The following is a 19,481-nucleotide window of genomic DNA, read 5'->3' on the forward strand; positions in this document are numbered from 1 at the left end:
AATTTGTCAAATTTAAAACCAACTTTGTAATCCATTCTTATTTAAGCTGGTCATGGGAAGGAACCAGTTGTTTTTAAAACACTGCATTATGTAGAAAGAAGTTCCAAACACACTTCAGAGATACTTCAAAAAAAAAAGTGCTGATCCAGAAAAGAACTATTTATGGAACATTTTACTTTAAAGATTAGTGGTTATGTAGATTTGTAGTTTGGGGTTCCAGTAGCTGAAAGCATCATGCTTTGTGTAATTGTGCAATATAGTGCCATGTTATACCTTCTAAATGAAGTTTTATCTGTAGGTGGTCGAAGTCCCACTGATCCTGCTTGCAAAGTAATCTTTGAAAATGAACAAGAGTGCTCAAGTCCTAATAAATTATCAAGAAAGCGCAGCTTAGTGAATTCTGAACCTCAACATGTTACCCTCATAGTATTTGGAGTTGGTATGGTAAACCGTACTCATCTAGAAGCAGACATTGGAGGTTTAACAATGGAAGCAGAGCTTAAGAAGATTCATGGAAGTTTTACTGTGAAAGAAAAAATGAAAGGTAATGGTATCAAATATTTGAACAATGGGTAAGTGAAATTTAACAGTAATTGAAAGATCTCTAGCCTTTCAACAAATACATCTTATTTTATAGATTTGGTACTTAAACATAATGCTAGAAGTATAAAAAGCACTAATGAAGAGAGAAACAGTTAACATATCAAATCAATGAATTTTTTTGTCAGTACTAAGAAAATTTAGAAATTGAACATGTTGTAAGTTACACCCCAGGGAGATAGCTGAGAGCAAAGGAAATGCCTGTGGCTGGGTGTAAATGAGCAGAGATGGAAAAACCCAAATGGTGGTGGTCCACCTCCGAGCTGTTAACAGCATCTCTCGTTCTGTGCTATATTATAGGCTTTTCATAGAGTCCTACAGCACAGAAGTAGACCCTTTGGCCTAACTGATTCATACTGAAAAATATTGCCATGTACGCTAGTTCCATTTGCCTGTATTTGGTCCATATCCCTCTAAACCTTTTCTAACCATGTACCTGTCCAAGTGCCTTTTGATTGATGTTAATGCCTCAGTCCCTTTCTATGCCAGCTCATCCTATATACTGATGACCTCTAGGTGAAAAGAAATCCCCGAGGTTCTTATTAAATCTCTCCCTTCTCAATTTATGACCTCTAGTTGTTACTTTCCCTAACGTTGACTTTGTTCTTTTTAGCTGTCTTCTTCCTTTGCGACTTGAAACATAATTAAGTTAACATATGTTCCTTTGAAACATAATTAAGTTACAACTTATGAACCTGAAGCAGTAACTGTATTTCTCTCCACAGATGCTATCTGACTGTTGCTTGATATCAATTAGTTAAGTCTCAACAATACTTAAAACAAAAAAAAAATTCTGATGTTGGATATCGAAGTCTGAGCAGTTTTATATGTATTTTGTAAATTCTTGTCAAGCTAAAGTTGTTGACCACATAGATTATGGAAAACATTAATTTAAAAAAGTACAAATGCTGGAAATCAGAGATAAGTCCATAACATTCGAGAAATGCAAAGTGGATAATATCAACATCCAAACAGGAAAATAAACCAGCCTGCTGCCAGTTACATTTGGGAAAGAAAAAGAAAGGATCTTAGATAGACAATGTAAAGTGATTGATGTGAAGGAACCAGAAACAAGTTAGTTAGACTATTTGGAATTATAATAAAATATAAAATGTTCCAACCTAACACCGTATAAGGCATTTAGTTATTAATCGTTTGCTGATGCAATTCAATCTAATACTGATTTGTTAATTCATTTTAAGAATAGGATAATGTTTTACTTTTATTTTTAATTCAGATGTTTTGCACCAAAAAATGACGGAAACCTGTGCAACTGCTCACATAGGTGGTGTAAACATCGTCCTTCTGGAAGGAATTACACCAAACATTCAGTGAGTAAAGACTCTTCTTTGGGTCAGCTGTTAAAAGAAAATTAATTACATGTTTTTAAAAATGCATGGGGTGTTGATAGGGGTTCACAGAATTAGTTCGCCAGTCTTTTTGGTTGTGTGCCTCAGATGTTTTGAGCAACTATGCATCCAATTTGTTTTCTAAATGAAGATAAATATATTACCTAAGCATTAGTGATGTTGTGGGGAGCAACATTTATGTGTAAAGCAGCTATCCATATTTTTATATTAACATCCTGCATTTAAACTATAAGTTAGCTGATTTTTAAATTAAATTTGTAGCAGGATTTTGTATGCAAAACTGAAAGTTGTGATCACTGTTGATATAATTTATAAAGTGCTTTAAATTGGGCACATGAGAGCATTAATACTTTGTCAGCTTTCAAATCATGATTCTCAGTTGAACACTGATCTACTAAATGCTTTTTCAGACAAGAGGACAGCCTTGAATGATACAAACCACGTTTTTGCATTGAATAATGCTGTGGTTGAGATCTGAACAATTTTCCACTCCACCTTCAGCACTTAAATTGTGATATGTTATTTATCCCTACAAGAGGTTTGGTTTCTGTTGCTGATGTGGAGTTAAGCTGCCATGGACATTTACTACCCTGCTACAGTCTTCTCTGACTACCTTGTGCTGCATAGGTTGACTGTTCACATGAGTTGTCTGTGAAGCCTGCAGTAAGCCTAACCTGCTTTCACCTGATGCAAGCAGGCAGTCTCCATTAAAAAGGGAAGTATTGGCTCATGGGAGAAAGACAAATGGAGTTATTATTTATTTAAGTTACATAATTAACATTTTCTTTTGCTAAGTGAATATTTCTAATGCAGAATATTTAATGGTGAAACAATATTATTACTTTTTGATTCCAAAATATGAAATGTTCATGAAAGTCAATGATTTCATATGGTTTAATAATACTGCCGTTTTTGACAGCCAGTGAGCCTGGTTGTCAAAGTTATTCTGTGAATGCAATAAGCTGCCTGCATTGCGACAGCTTCTAATTATGTACGCAGTGATGGTGAAGTGTTGAGAGCTGGTTGCCCAGTGAGAGTCTATGCCAAAGTCTAAAGCAAGAGAGTGACCCAGGGTAGGCTTATAATAACTTTAGCAGAGCAGAATTCTACCTTGTTAACTAAGCACGTATAGGATTTTGTTTTACAAAAATATATAGAATGCATATTTGGAAATGCAAAGCATTAAAGATGGTGTTAAAATACTTAAAAGTGATCAATGGAAAATTGAGCATAATACAGCCTACATTGACACAAATTTTCACTGGGATTGGCTCTGTTGTAGACGTGCTGATTAGAATCATGACATTTATACCATAAGATGGCGATGTATTTCTGTGGGCAGCGGAATTAAAGGAGAATGTTTCAGAATTTCTTTCATGTTATTGGAGTCAAAAGCTTTAGTGAGGTCATGAAAGGCCACATATGATGATTGTTAGTGTTCCCTGTATCTGTCTCGGAATTGCTGCATGCTGAGATCTGCTTCTTGATGCTTTACAGAGCACTTTTTGTTTGGGTTTTGGAAGATGTAGGAGAGAGTTGAGGATAACTCCAGCAATGGATTTCCATGTGGCAAATAGTAGGGAGAGCTGTTAGTAGTTAAACTATGTGAATCTATCTCCTTTCTTAAAGACAGCCTCAAATACAATACCATAGTGGTATACCCTCCTCTTCCTGAATGCACAATATTGACTGTGAATTTAAGACGGGGAAATGGAGGGAAATGAGCAGTTGACATTCAATTCTAGGCCCAAAACATCGATGATTCATTTCCCTGACCCGCTGGGTTCATCCAGAGTTTTGTATGTGTTACTCAAGATCTCCAGCATCTGTAGAATCTCTTGTCTCTATGTGACCACAGACCTCATGACCGGAAGAAGCACTGTCATCCATTAGATTATATGACATTTAACTGTCAATCATTCTTTGGGGCACTCCTCTGTTTTCGCTGAGGTTTGCGAAGAAAAATAATTTCAGGATGTATATTGTATACATTTCTCTGACATTAAATGTAGCAACTGAAACCTATTGGTAGTCTGAGTGAGGGACCTCACTGTGCCACGATTGGTACCAGTGGAGGCTGGACTGAGCAATCCCCAACTTGCTCTATTATCTCCATCAACTGGCTCCAAAACATCAGCATCAACGTAAATGTTGCTGCAAGATTGATAGTGACCAGCACCTCACAGCTGGATCTTTTGACTGCCAGCAATAGAAGCTGAAAAACACCGTAGATAGATACTTTATTGATCCCAAAGGAAATTAACAGTCACACTAGCATTACAATTGCATAAATATACAAATATTAGAAGAGAAGTAAGAAAGAATAAAAGATAAATTACCTCAAACTGTCTGAAAGGAGGGGATCAGCACTTCCCCGTCTATAGGTTGACTCATTATATAGCCTAATAACAGAGGGTAAGAATGATCTTTGGAACAGTGCAGTTGTTTTAGTCTATCACTAAAAGCATTCCTCTGTTCAGCCAAGATGGCATGCAGAGGGTGAGGGTAAGAAACATTGTCCAGAATTGCCAGGATTTTCAGTAGGGTCATTTTGTTATACCACAGCCTCTAGTACATTCAGTTTAACTCCTATAACAGAGCCATCCTTTCTAATCTGTTTATTGAGCCTGTTGGCATCACCTGTGTTGATGCCATTGCCCCAGCACACCACTGCATAGAAGATTGTACTGGCAACACCAGACTAGTAAAACACAAGGAAATCTGCAGACGCTGGAAATTCAAACAACTCACACAGTGAGCTGGTAGAACACAGCAGGCCAGGCAGCATCTATAGGGAGAAGCACTGTTGGCGTAAAACATGTGTAGGAGAGCCCTGTGTGCTCCAAAGGAGCTCAGTCTGCTCAGGAAACAGAGGCGACTCTGGCCCTTCTTGTCCACAGCCTCTGTGTTGGTGCTGCACTCAAGTCTGTCATTCAGGTACTTGTAGGTCCTCACCAAATCCACATCCTCACCATCAATAGTAACAGGGAGTGGTGCAGCTTAGTCTTCCTAAAGTCTCCTTTGCCTTCTTGATGTTGAGCTTCAGGCGATTCAGCCTGCATCATTTGATAAAGTCCTCCACCAGCGCCCTGTATTCATCCTCCCAGCTTCCCTTTATACACTCAACTAATGCTAAGTCATCAGAGAATTTTTGCAGATAGCATGACTCCGTGTTGTATCTAAAGTCAGAGGTATATAGGCTAAACAGGAAGGAGCCACTGCTGTTTACACCATGTCTGCACACAGCTCTGAAGCCACACAAACTGTGGTCTGCCAGACAGGTTAGTTGTTACCTGTGAAGCGACTCTTACCTTTTCTACCATGAAGAACCATGACAGGTTTGATGAGAGTGACCAGGAAATTGAGGAACTAATTAACCAGAAATGTTAGTCAGTCCTGGATTGGAAGCTTCATTCCTCAGGGGAATATCAACTGTGCAGCAGTTTCCTGAAAACCAAGGCCCAGCAGAGAACCCATGACTTAAAGAGAAAGTGCTGGATGGAAAGAGTGCAGAAAGGTTGGCAGTTCTCTAACAGGCATGATCTCTGAGTTCCTCAGAACTGCCAATGCCACTGGCAGGAGGCTGGAAGAAACACTGCAAAGATCTTTTTGACAGTAACTCTGTTGTTGTGTGTACTCAGTCCATCCCACAGTAGCCCACTCTATCCTTGACAAGAAAAGTGAAAAGTTGGAAGTTGTTGGGTACCTCAGTAACATAGAAGTTAACGCTACACTATTATGGCTTGCAAAGTTCCACAGTTTCGAGTTCAATTCTGGCAACATCTGTAAGGAGTTTGTACGTTCATCCCTTGAACCACCTGGGTTTCCTCCTGGTGCTCCAGTTGCTTCTCAGTGCAAAAATGTACTGATTAGTAAGATAATTGGTCATTGTGGTTAGGCTAGTGTTAAATTGGTGGGTAGCTGGGTAGTGCAGCTTGCCGGACCAGAAGGTACTGTTGCATGCAGTATTTCTAAACAAAGTAAGTGAAGCCTCTAGTTCTACATTGTGTGGTTAACATGTGCTTTGTATTCAGCAGTCTAGTATGTAAGAATCAGAATCAGGTTTATTATCACCGGCATGTGTTGTGAAATTTGTTAACTTAGCAGCAGTAATTCAATGCAATGCATAATATAGAAGAAGAGAGAAAAATATATATAATAGATAAATAAATTACAGTACATGTATATTGAATGGATTAAAAATCATGCAAAAACAGAAATAATATATATTTAAAAAGTGAGGTAGTGTTCACAGGTTCAATGTCCATTTAGGATTCAGATAGTAGAGGGGAAGAAGCTGTTACTGAATCACTGACTGTGTGCCTTCAGGCTTTTGTACCTCTTACCTGATGGTAACAGTAAGAAAAGGGCATGCCCTGGGTGCTGGGAGTCCTTAATAATGGATGCTGCTTTTCTGAGACACCGCTCCTTGAAAATGTCATTTGTGCTTTGTAGGCTAGTACCCAAGATGGAGCCAACTAAATTTATGACCCTCTGCAGCTTCTTTCAGTCAACATGAACCCTTTCCTTTCTCGCGTAAAACAAGAAGGCACCCAACTGAACCATGACCGATGTTAAATACACACTGAAGCAGTTTAATCATTAGTGATGGCAGTGGGTTATTTGTCCAACATAAAGGAGGATTGTTACAAGTTTGTCAATGGCAACAGATTGTAGGTACCCTAGACCCGTTCTGTTCATTTGGAATCTGCAGACAGCATCAAAGCAAAGTGAAAATGTATTTTACATTCTCATGGTCACCAGTAGTAATAACTAAAAGTAGCATTAATGCTTGGTTTACCAGTAAGTACTGGTAATAAGTAGTGATGATAAGGTAGTGCCTGGCATCTGATTATGAGATACAGTCTTGTGTTCTGTCCCTTTAAAACAGGGGTTAGAACATAGAATATAGAAAATCTACAGCACATTACAGGTCCTTCAGCCTGTAATGTTGTGCCAATCATGTAATCTACTCTAGAAGCTGCCTAGATTTCCCTATTGCATCGCCCTCTATTTTTCTAAGCTCCGTGTACCTGTCTAAGAGTCTCTTAAAAGACCCTGTTGTATTTTAATTATTTTTATGCCTTGAACCCCTTTGGCAGTCCAGTGAAGCCTATGGACCCCTTCTCAGAATAATATATTTAAATATATATACTGTAATAAAATGCATAGTATTCTGAAAGAAACCAATTATATTGAAGTAGAGTTAACAAAATAGTTAAACAAATTTGTGATCGAGTAATAATATGTGCTTCTTTATTAATACATTAAGTAACAAGACTATGCATTTAAAATATAGGCAAGATAAAATTAAATTTTATTTTGTAAAGACATATCAGTGTGAAGACTGTTGTTGCTTAACTTGAATAAGAACATTAAACTGTGGGGTGGTCTTTGACAAAGCAACACACGTCACGTTGGACGTTCAGTTGATTCTAACTTTTTGTTTTAATGGTTACCAGTGTTAAAAATCCTGATTCACAGAGATAGTTTGTTGTAAGTGGAATTAAAGCTTCCATAGCTCGCTAATACTACTGTGGTTTGGTGCCTATATTCATAATTGAAGGAAATGCTAAATTTCAGTTAGAGGTTAGTGAAAATAAAGATGCAAATTTTTCCAATCTCAAGTTCACGGACCTCTTGGTATCTATCCACAGACCCCCAAGGGGACTCCAGGTTAAGAACCCCTGCTTTAAAAGATCAAACAAGCATTATCTTTTCTAAGAGCACTAAGATTTTGATGACTCTGTAGGAATTGAATTTCATTCATTTTCCTTTATTTTCAAATGCAAAATTTTGTTTCCATTATTAGGGAAGCTTTAAATTGTGTCTTATGCTTTACAAGTTGGTAGTAGTATCAAACTGAAAAATGTGTTGAGGTTTTCTGTTCCCCATTCAGTTCAGATGCTTTGGTTGGTTACATTCAAGTTTTGCTAACCACAATGCTGAGCTGCATCTTTCCACTGGAACAAAAGCAGATGCCCTTGCTGAATGAGAGTGGAGTTTAATTGCAGTAAGGACTTTCTAGGTAGCTTCCAGAAGCAAACTTAAATTTCCATGGAAATACATGGCATAACAGAAAAACCTGTTGATGCTTCTATGGACCTTGAAGCACTGGATGTCTGGACAATGGCGGCCACCCTTGTTGAGTGTTCAGTTGCTAGTAAGTACATCAATTGGTACATTTTCTTTGTTTTTATATCTGCCTTCTATCATTTACTTCATGCCATTGTGCCAGGGCAGTAGAGAATGGGATAAACTAAAATGTGGTAGAAAATAGCCCCGGACTACTTACTTCACCTGTCTTTATTTTTTTTCTGGAAAAAAGATAGAAAATTTAAACCACTATGGAATTAAAGTTTTGAAAAAGTTATTGGCAATGTTTTGGTGTCATTTTAAGTAATGATCTGTTAAGACATTCCCTAAATAGATTGAGTGACTGCTTAGAACCATTTATTTATTTATTGATTGATTGATTGATTATATAACATGCAGAATAGACCCTCCTGGCCCTCAAGCCATGCTGCCAGCAACTCCAAGTCTAACCCTAGCCTAATTATGGGGCAGTTTACACTAACCAGTTAATTTACTAACCAGTACATTTCTGGACTGTGGGAGGAAACCAGAGCACTGAGAGGAAACGCATGCATTTACAGGGAGAACATATAGACTCCTCACAGAAGACGTCAAAATAAAACTCCAGCACTCCAAGCTGTAATAGTGCTGCACTAACTTTTACACTACTGTGCTGCCCACTATTGCTGGACTTAACTTTATAATGTGTTGATATGTTTTTGCTTGCAACTAATTCAAGAAGCACTCATGCTTGCTTTCACATTATTGCTTAAATTTCAAGAGTAAAATTTTCTTCAAATACTCTTTAGAGATACTGCATGTAACACTTTTAATTAAACCGGAATCTGAAAGAAACAGCACCAAAGTTCATTTTTCAATTTGCGACAAAATAGAGTATGGAGAATAAACGAAAAAGGTGTCTTCCTATATTTGTAATATCTTGATTACTTGGGAGGGAGTTTTGGAGTATTTAAGTTATCCTTAACCACAAAGTGAAATCAGTTGAATATGCGTCTTGCTCGTTACAGTTTTGGTGATAATTATTGCACAGCTCATCCTAATAGTCATCACAGAGATTATGGTCTTCATTAATTAATAAATTCAGATCTTGCATTTTTGCTTTTATTTTTAATAAACTTTCACTGGGGATCCTGACTTCTTAGGGATACTGGGTAGTTGAAAGGAAGATCTTTTCGATTTGTATTCAAAGATCAGCTCTGTAACAGGCCCTTCTAGCATAATGAGCCTCTGCTGACCAATAATACTCATGTAAGCAATTAACCGACTGACATGTACATCTCTGGAAAGTGGGAGGAATCCAGTGCGCCTGAAGGAAACCCATCCGATTGCAGGGTGAAAGTACAAACTCCTTATAGATAGCGATGGAGCTGAACTTGTGTTGCTAACGCTGCAGCAGCATTTTACTAACTACTGTGAAAACATACCACCCTAATTAATTTGAGTTCTAACATAATATGCAGTTCATTATTCTGCAGGCTGTGTTTCTATTTTCTATCTAATGTCCAACAAAGACTTAGTTTTTGTGATACAAACCCGGTTTTAGTTGATATTCGGTGATCCAGAGTAGGGAAATAATTATTTTGTTAAGGTACTCTGTGACGATGAAGATGAGTTACATAGGAAGTTATATTTCTGATATACAGTGTCCATAAAAAGTATTCACCCTCTGACCCCGCCCCAGAAGTTTTCATGTTGTGTTGAGTCACAGTGGATTTAATTTAGATTTTGACACTGATCAACAGAAAAAAGACTCTTTCATGTCAAAGTAAAACCAGATCTGTACAATGTGATCAAAATTAATTACAAATATAAAACACAAAATAATTGATTGCATAAATATTCGTCCCCTTTAATATGACACACCAAATCATCACTGGTGCAGCCAATTGGTTTTAGAAATCACATAATTAGTTAAATGGAGATCTATTTTTGGAGACCTGTGGGCAGTCAGGGTGTTGCAATTGATTGTAATAAAAATACACCTGTATCTGGAAAGTCCAACTGCTGGTAGGCCAGTATCCTGGCAAAAAACACACCGTGAAGTCAAAAGAACACTCCAAGCAACTCTGCAAAAATGTTATTGAAAAGCACAAGTCAGGAGATGCATTAAAAGTAAATTTCCAAGTCACTGAATATCCCTTGGAGTACAGTTAAGTCAAACATCAAGAAATGGAAAGAGTATGGCACAGGCTACCAAGAGACCTATGAGTTACCAGCTTCAGTGGCTGAGATGGGAGAGACTGTGCATACTACAACTGTTACCCGGGTGCTTCAGCAGGCCCAGCTTTATGGGAGCGTGGCAAAGAGAAAGCCACTGTTGGAAGAAAAACATGAAATCTTGGCTAGAGTTTGCCAGAAGGCCTGTGGGAGACGCTGAAGTCAGTTGGAAGAAGGTTCAATAGTGTAATGAAAGCGAAATTGAGCTTTTCAGCCAGCAGACTAAACACTATGTTTGGTATAAGCCAAATACTGCACATCATCAAAAACACACGATCCCTACCGTGAAGTATGATGGTGGCTGCATCATGCTGTGGGGATGCTTCACTGCAGCAGGGCCTGGAAGGCTTGTGTAAGTAGAGGGTAAAATTAACGCAGCAAAATACTGGGAAATCCTGGAGGAAACCCTGATGCAGTCTGTAAGAGAACTGCAACTTAGGTTTGTTTTCCAGCAAGACAATGACCCCAAGTATAAAGCCAAAACTACACAGGAATGGTTGTAAAACAACAAAGTTAATGTCCTGGAGTGGCCAAGTCAGAGCCCAGACCTTAATCCAATTGAGAATTTGTGGCTGGACTTGAAATGAGCTGTTCATTCACCATCCCCATGCAATCTGACAGAGCTTGAGCAGTTTTGTAAAGAAGAATTGCAGTGTCCAGCTGTGCAAAGCTGATAGAGATACCTATTCACACAGACTCAAGGGTGTTATTGCTGCCAAAGGAGCATCTACTAAATACTGACTTGAAGGGGGTGGGTAATTATGCAATCAATTATTTTGCATTGAATGATTGTAATAAATTTAGACCAATTTGTAGAAATTTGTTTTCACTTTGACACAAACATCTTTCCATCGATCAGTTTCAAAAAAGCCAAATTAAATCCACTGTGATTCAATGTTGTAAAATAATAAAACATGAAAAGTTTCACTGGAGGAGGTGAGTACTTTTTAAAGGTATGGTAATCTTAGTGGAAATTAGACTATTTTTATTTGCCATTAAATCTGGTTCTTTTTATTTAAATATGTTGGAAAAACTGATTAACACCTTGGACATTTACTGCATGATAGTGGGTCCCGGCATATAGAAATGTGCGGGGTTCAGTTTGCAAGATAATAGATAAAATGCTGCGTTGTGAACCTTTGGTCACTGCAGAGTGATTTGTGCTCTTATCTGCTTCATCTTGATTTTAAATTGGACTCCATGTCCCGATTATTTTCAGAACAGACTGGATGTTGACTAATTGGTTTGTTTCACTGCCACAGTATTTCAGAAATTAATAACGTATTTTCTTTTTACAGAAGAATGTAAAGACAGAATGCCAATAAACTAGTCTTCCATAGAGTTAGAGGCAGGTGAAAATTATTGTAAATATGGAAATCATGAAAGCATTCATATATTTTGCATTCATCCCCATTATTGCAAAAAAAAACCAGAATAGGCTAAGCTTAAGTAAAATCAAGAAGCAATTTTCATTTTGGTATGCCATTTACTGCACGGTTCTTCAAGGATTAACTCTGCCCTTTTAGCGGTCAAAATCATGAAGGTTCTTTTGCTAAGCTCCTTGCTTCTATACATCTGTAATGATTAATGAATACCAGTCGTTTACTTTTAAGACTAGAGAAATGTCTTCTCCCCTTGAATATGTGGCTGGATGTTTGCTAGCTGCTTAATTTCTCTATCTGTCCTTTTCTCGGCAATGCAATTTCATTTCATTTTCTCTCTCAGCTGTAATTGTAATTCACTCTCTTCACTTCCTCCACTTGGTCCAACAAATTGTTCATTTTTCAGATCCTTCAATTCCAGCAAATTAGTTTGCAAAAATACTCAGGGTGCAACCATTCATGCAACATGATTCCATGCTCCAAATATCTGAAGTTAAAATGTTATAATGACAAATTTTGATGGTTGAGTATTAATGAATAAAATACTGAAATAGTAAATGAGAGCATTTGGACTTTAGTAGTGGTGGTTTTGCAGTTGACTTCTGGTCTGTTATATTAGACTAGCTACTTCTCTGTGGGATTGAGTTTTAGATGTTTACCAAGCTATTAATTAATGTTGTCATTTTATTTTAAATTAACTTTTTCTTACTTGCATATTTTCTTTTAAATCTGTTATACCCTTTATGGTTTTGTGTTTCAGATTATGTTTTGAAAAAATGGATTTTATTGTAATTATATGCTAATATATTCCCTCTTAATTTATAAATTTACTGTTCTTTTGTTATTGATATGGCAACCCTTAGTCTGTGTGTGGTGTGATAGTCAAAAATGTTGTCAATACATTTGATAACCTCATGCCGTGGAATGTTCTGCATTTTCCACTCAACACATAATGCAATTTTGCCATTCAAATTTAAGTATCTCACTGAGCCTTTGAGTGATATTAACACCATGTTAATAAAAGGAGATCTGCATACTAACGGTTCCACTGCTTGAATAAAGGTTTATGCATGAATGTCTATACTTCATTTGTTCTTCTTTTATTTTCTTGCTTTCTCTACAACCATCTTGCATAGGCTGGAGGATTTTCCTACTTCACCTACAAGTACAGTCAAACAAGAATTTCTGTATGTTAAACTAGCATGATTTCAGTTTGCATTTTTAAACTTAGCAGAAATATTGAAAAAGCAATACACCCAATCAAATATTATGTTGTAATGTTATGCTTAAATCTATCCTCGGAAAAGCGTTTTGATTTTTAAATGTTATGCTTTATGTTGCATTGAAACTAGATAGAAAATTAATAAACTAATGATAAGACTTTGATGGAGGAACTAATTTATAGTTTTAACTTTTTAATATTTTGTGTTTTAAGGAAAATGTTTTATTTACTTTTAGTAAGTTTGTAAATCATATAGTCCTGCAATGCAGCAGTTTAATTTGATGAGTGATGTGTAAATTATATCTTGATCAATGCAAGTCCAAGTTCAATGCATGCAAATTTAGAATAATATAATGTATAGGTTAGTGCTGACCTTGGAATCCTGTGTAAAGTTTGTTTACATTTCAAGAAAGTACAAATGATTACATTAATGTGGAAGAAGGGGACTGTTATATTCCTAGAAATTGGTCCTTATCACAAATTTCTGAAATGAGAAACTTGTGTATTTTTTCACGTAAATTTTATTCTGTATTGTAAACGTCTGTGTCGTGATTCGAAATTCTCAATAAATTTCCACCACGAGGTTGATCATAACGAGGAGGCCACCTGTATAGAATAAGGTTATTTAGCCCACCAAACTTGAAGCTGTGTCCCAGTCACAACCTCTCAGCCTGAAAATATCCTGTTTTCCCTATCCTCTGCTTTCTTTCCTTTGATCAGTCCTTCCTCCTTACCTATAAAGTGCACAAATTCTGACTTATAACCTCTTGTGTAGCATCTTGTCAAAAGTTTACTGGAAAGTTGAAATGCTCCACATGTGGTCCCCTTTATCTGATATAATCAATTGCAATGTTGAAACACCCAGATTTGTTTAATATAATTATATTGCCCAGCATACCCCTTCTCACTCCACTGTTTTTGAAACCCTAGAATGCAAGTCCTCAGATCCTGGGGATTTAGAAGCTTTCAGTTCATTCATTCCCTTATATGTTGTTATTAATGCTAATCTCTTTCATCTCCTCATTCACACTAGAGATGCTGTTACAAACATTTTCAAGAGTTAGTGCAGTTATTTCTGTGAAGACCAGCACACAATATTTGTTTAATTTCTCTGTCACATCCTTGTTCTCAAATAAAATTTTTCCTGTTTCAGTTCTGACCATAGTTTTCATTGTTAGTTCAGATTGAAATTTGCCACATTTTTTATTCCCTGAAGAAAATATGTCTGACAGATATGAGAGTTCAGCAGCCAATTCATCTTAGCACAGATTTTATATTCCTGGCTTCTCCCACACATCAATGACATCATCAATGTTTACCTTGCTTGATTGTTCAATAACAAATGAAATTTGTGAAAAAAATAATGTGCTAATGATGACTTACATTTTTTTCATTCATTTTCAAACTAAGTGCAAACCACACACTAAATCATTGACTACACATGCACTAAAGATTCTCTGCTAACTCACGGATGTTTTCCCCTCTTGTATCTGCATGGCTGTTGACTGATCTACTGACCTACTTGCACAGCAGATCAGTTCTTCTTTTCTGAGTTTGGGTGCCTGTAACAGCTTCTCACTGCAGAGTTCACTATTCTAATCAGTGCCTGCCTCACAGAACATGCATGTTTGTAATCATTGTTCACGTGATGTAGCCAGACATTTGTACATTCTATTCCTGTGTTTTTGTCTATTTCATTGGAAGCTATTTACTTTGGTGGTGTTAGAGTGTACTTCTAAAGACTTGAAATGTTTTGCACAATTCCTTGCCAGCAGTATCAGGCTAGCTGTAATCGCTGCAAGTAGCACATCCAACTTTAGTGTGCCAGTTTTGGGGAGGGAGTGGTGCAGGGAAGCACATTAATGGATTTGTAAAGGCAGTTGTCATCAACTTAGCTATTTTGCTTTTGTGGATTTCACAAGTACGTGTTCAGCTAAATGTAGTACAAGTATCAAAAGTTCATGAAATCTAATTTGGGAGTAATGATGACTTGTGTTATGGTTTGTATTGTAAGGATAGAAGGAATAGAGAGGGTACAAAAGGTAGAATTACTGGTACATTATCCAATAACTTTCTCAGACTTGCAAAATTATGGGATTGTTTGCTTCAATTGAAGATAAAAAAAATTGAGATATTATGAATAATATATTGTTACATAATGTAAATAATGTAAGCTTATTTCAATGGTCAAAAGAAATATACAAACATACTGTACAGATTTAAAGTTAGCACGTCATTTATGCAGCAGATTGCAAAAAAAGATGTTCTCATAATGTTCTGGACAAAGGAAAGCAATTGTACTGTCACAAATTGCTGAATTATAATTGTTAATTTACACTTATAAAAGGATTTAGAAGTGTTTGTTTTAAATGTCTTGGAACATGTGATTGGGTTAAATGGCTTACAAAAAATAATTTGATAAGATAACTGGCCTGTTTCTATTTATATTTCTTTGCAATTCTGCATTATTTGATGTTTCCAGTAACATTGGTTGACAGATTTTGAAGGTTTAATGTCTTGCTTATCCTTCTAGAACTGTAGTTAAATGCAGTATTGCCAAATCTCAGGCTCTCTACAGTGCGCAGAGAGGACTTAAGACCAACAACACAATGGTTATAAAAGTAGGAGCGATCAGCATCAATATCCCACAACATCCTGCTACACTACATAGCATGATGGTTCGGAGCTCTCACCAGCTCTCCAAACAAATTTCTGATCTCATTCGTCAGCCATCAACCGGGTAAGCAGCCTGTAAAAATAAAACTGGTTCACATGCTGTGTATTATATGGGGATATATTTTGCCTTGGTGGATTGTGAAAACATGCAAACATCAATCCTAATAAAGGGTCTCAGTCTGAGCTGTCGACTCTCCATTTTCCTCTGTAGATGCTGCCTGAACTGCTTTATTTCAGCATTTTGTGTTTGTTGCTCCAGATTGCCAGCATTTGCTGTCACTCTTATCTCCAAAAATAAGATTTACTGGCTGCGGACAGGTCCGTGTCATTTGCTTTCTACCATCTTCGTGGCCACATTGCTGATGATTAGCTAGTAATTCTTTCAAGTACAAACAGCATGAATTGCACTACAATCAATTTGGTATATCGTGTTTACTACTTGCTCCACACCGGAGTGACCAAAAGCAGATTGTTTGAGCCCTGAGCTTCTCAATGCTCACTGCTTCAGTCCTCTGCACTGGGTCCATTTTGACCATCGCTTCCTTGTAAGATTTTAACTTCATCTTGATGTGGTTCCTTGTCAACTGTCATAAGCAACTGGCCACAGTCGCATAAAACAGATAAAGAAACCAAAACAATGTGGTAATTAATAAGTAGAGAGACATCTCACACTCGTAGTCATCGTCTTCTCGCTCATGATAAAGGAAAGGTAAGCATGGTTCCAAATTGTCTGCTACCTCTTTGCTTTTGTGTTGGATTTCAAGGGCAGTGAAGCCCCTCAAATTGATCAATGATTTAGACACATCCCCTCAACTGAACTATCCTTTTGTGGGAAAACAGGGATTTTCTTAGCTAGAGATCTGTACAGATTAAAGTTTATTTAATTTGGCTTGACTAGATGCTCTTCCTGAAGGGTCTAAAACACTGTTATCAATCTGTTATCAATAGCCTCTTATCAATCTGAAGTGTGCGGCATTAAGGCCTGTGTTCTGCCCGATGTCCTTGCCATTGACGGTTTCTAACTCATACTGGTTGTAACTCAAATAAAAGCTGCAGGTGCTGGAAATCTAAAATAAAAGCAGAAGATGCTGGAAATACCTGGCAAAATGGGCTCATCTGTAGAAAGAGGCACAAAGCTCAAGTTCAAAGTTGAAGTTGGGGAATGATCAGCCAAAGAAAATGTTTTTGATGATTCAAATGTTTATGGAGTTGCCTGATTAATAGATTAATGAGAGAACTTAAGGAGCAGAAACAAAACCAAGGGATATAATAAAGATGTGAAATGTAATCAGAGCTCATGTGGAACCTGAGAACTAAAGGCAAATACCAGGAATGCCCGCAGTTCAATTTCAAATTTATTGTAATATTAAGTCAACAAAAAATAGCGCTTTAAAACGGCTTTAAAATGTCACTTTGTTTGATTAACTGGGCAGCTTACGATGTGCTGTGGCTAGGAGACCCACACTATTGATCAAAAGTTGCATCAAAATAATGGCCAGTGGATATAGACAGATAATCACAGAATATAACCTCAATAATATTTTTCATAATGAGTATTTGAAGGTGACTGTGAAAGAAGTGTGATTAACCATTGCATGGTCATCAGTTAACTGTTCTGGCATTCTATATATTAAAATATCTTATTGGCTATATTTAAGAGGAAGTTAGATATGTCCCTTGTGGCTAAAGGGATCGGGGGTATGGAGAGAAAGCAGGTACAGGATTCTGAGTTGGATGATCAGCCATGATCATACTGAATGGCGGTGCAGGCTCAAAGGGCCAAATGGCCTACTCCTGCACCTATTTTCTATGTTTCTAAACTAAACCAGTCTTGCAGAAATGATAATTTGATTATTTAATGTTAAGAGGAAATAATCAACTTTTGTTAGTATTATTTCATTGTAGCAGTAAAACGTGTTTTAGATTCTCCAAAGCTATTAAAAATCTATTAAATATACCTTAGCACTAAATTCTGTCCAAAATCAAAATTATAAAATATTACTATGATCACTCAGTCAAGACTTAGATGTTCTTTTATTTGTTGTGTATAGCGTACCAGTGCCAAAGGAGGATGTATCTACTCCACAACCCTCTGAGAAGCCACCTTCAAGTGTCAATCAAACTCCTGTTGAAACAAATGAGTTTCCCCAGTTGCCAGAGGGTTTGGAGAAGAAGCCAATTGTGCTTAAATTTAGTGCCTTGTTGGATGGCATCACCATTGGTGCTGCATTACTACCATCTCTTAAAGCGGAATACAAAATGGGCAGAATGAAAAGTCATGGAATGACAGGTACTGGTGTGTCAATGTCTTCAAAAAGTTTTCAATGGCAGCAAATTTTCAATCATGACAAGATGAGTGGTTATGTTCATGATTGGAATCTTAAAAATTTAGAAAACTTAATTTATTTCAGTCAATGAGTGAAATAACAGGTTACCTATACCAAGGACATTTGTTTGCTATAATTAAACTTATAAATAATGTGTCAGCTTATTTGAGTGGAATCAGTAATTGTAGGATTGATAGTTCTATAAAAAAAATTATGAGGCCTGTCATCCAGTTGGAATTATAATTGGTAGGTTTCATTGATAATTACAATTCCAAAAGGTTGACAGGCTTCATGCATATTCAATACACAAGTTAGCTTAGGTTACGTCCACGCTACACCAGATAGAGTTCAGATTTCGGTACAACCCATTGAGCTGAATGCACAGTATGTAGAGTTTCATCGTATATGTGGCCTGTTTTAAAATCTAATTCATAAAAACTACCATTTTGTGATTGTAATGATGGTAAAGCTATTATTATTTCTTGTTAAAAGCAAGTAATATTGCACCCTGTAATTTAGTAAAACCAGTTTTACTGATATGACTTCCAGCTTTGTTGTTAAAGTACACTGATCTTATTTACATGAGGTTTTGAGGTGTTTTTTTTTAAGTGAACACTGCCACGGTTGTGTAGTCAACAATCTGGTCTTGTAGATATCAAAATCTATTTATGCATGTTTTAGTTGTTTCATTTCATACAAATATTTTCAGATACAAATATTTTTTAAAATATTTTATCATCTTCACTGCATGTATGGCATCTAGTTCTTGAAGAAGCCTAGCTATTACTTTCCAATTAATCTTGAGGATGGAAACCAATCACAAAATCTGTCACAAACTGGGTTCCCAAGCTACTACGTCTCTTTAGCTTCCATACCATTGTCTCAAACTCACCTGTTGCTGCCCTAATCTACACTTTTGTATCTTTACATTGCACCATTCAACTGTTTTTTCACTGGCCTCTCATTTACCCCTTTATAAAATTTGACATCCTCTGAAATACTGCTGCCCTTATCCCAAACCACTCACTCATCATTCTTTGCTTATTGACCCACAGATCCTGATCCCACCATTACTCTATTGCTATGCTTGCAGTACAGTACTCACATACAGGATAACCTTAAAGACCTGTACCACTGTTTTCCATTCTGTCCATTTCCCATTATAAGGTCTTTCAATTTAGAATGTAGATTGCAGAATAACTGAGAAAAGAGCCAATATTTATATGTCTGCATCCCCATCTTAGAAATTCCAGACTGTATTCACCCACTTGCTCCAATTCCTGACCAGCCTAACTATCCAGCTGGAATTTAGTACAGCTCCATGTCCTAATCCATTGAAAGAAAGCACAGGAAAGCGATGAATAGGTTAATGCTATTTGAACTGCTGTCATCTAAGTTAGTCTAGTAACATTTGTAGAAACATGGAATTAATACATGGAATTAAAACATGGAATTTCCATGTGCTGTTAAAGCTTGAATAAAATTGCTTCCCTGATGATTTTGTTATGCCAAGGCTTGAAATCTCAGTTAGGAATTATATAATGAAGAACAAGAAGCAAATGCATGAAAGGTCTGTGGTTACTAAGGTATG

At 36.8% G+C, this 19,481-nt stretch overlaps 1 protein-coding gene across 1 annotated transcript in view; it reads left to right on the forward strand.

Moving 5' to 3' along the window:
• The window catches only part of kiaa1109 (KIAA1109 ortholog), a 418,633-nt gene that overhangs the window by 295,831 nt on the left and 103,321 nt on the right, over positions 1-19,481 (forward strand). Inside the window, exons 48-51 of the mRNA XM_059965080.1 lie at positions 299-544; positions 1,838-1,931; positions 15,421-15,627; positions 17,615-17,853. Coding sequence (XP_059821063.1) covers positions 299-544; positions 1,838-1,931; positions 15,421-15,627; positions 17,615-17,853 — 786 coding nt within the window. The remainder of the gene's footprint in view (positions 1-298; positions 545-1,837; positions 1,932-15,420; positions 15,628-17,614; positions 17,854-19,481) is intronic.

The sequence above is a fragment of the Hypanus sabinus genome, chromosome 3 (genome assembly GCF_030144855.1).
Source record: "Hypanus sabinus isolate sHypSab1 chromosome 3, sHypSab1.hap1, whole genome shotgun sequence".
Taxonomy (NCBI): Eukaryota; Metazoa; Chordata; class Chondrichthyes; order Myliobatiformes; family Dasyatidae; genus Hypanus; species Hypanus sabinus.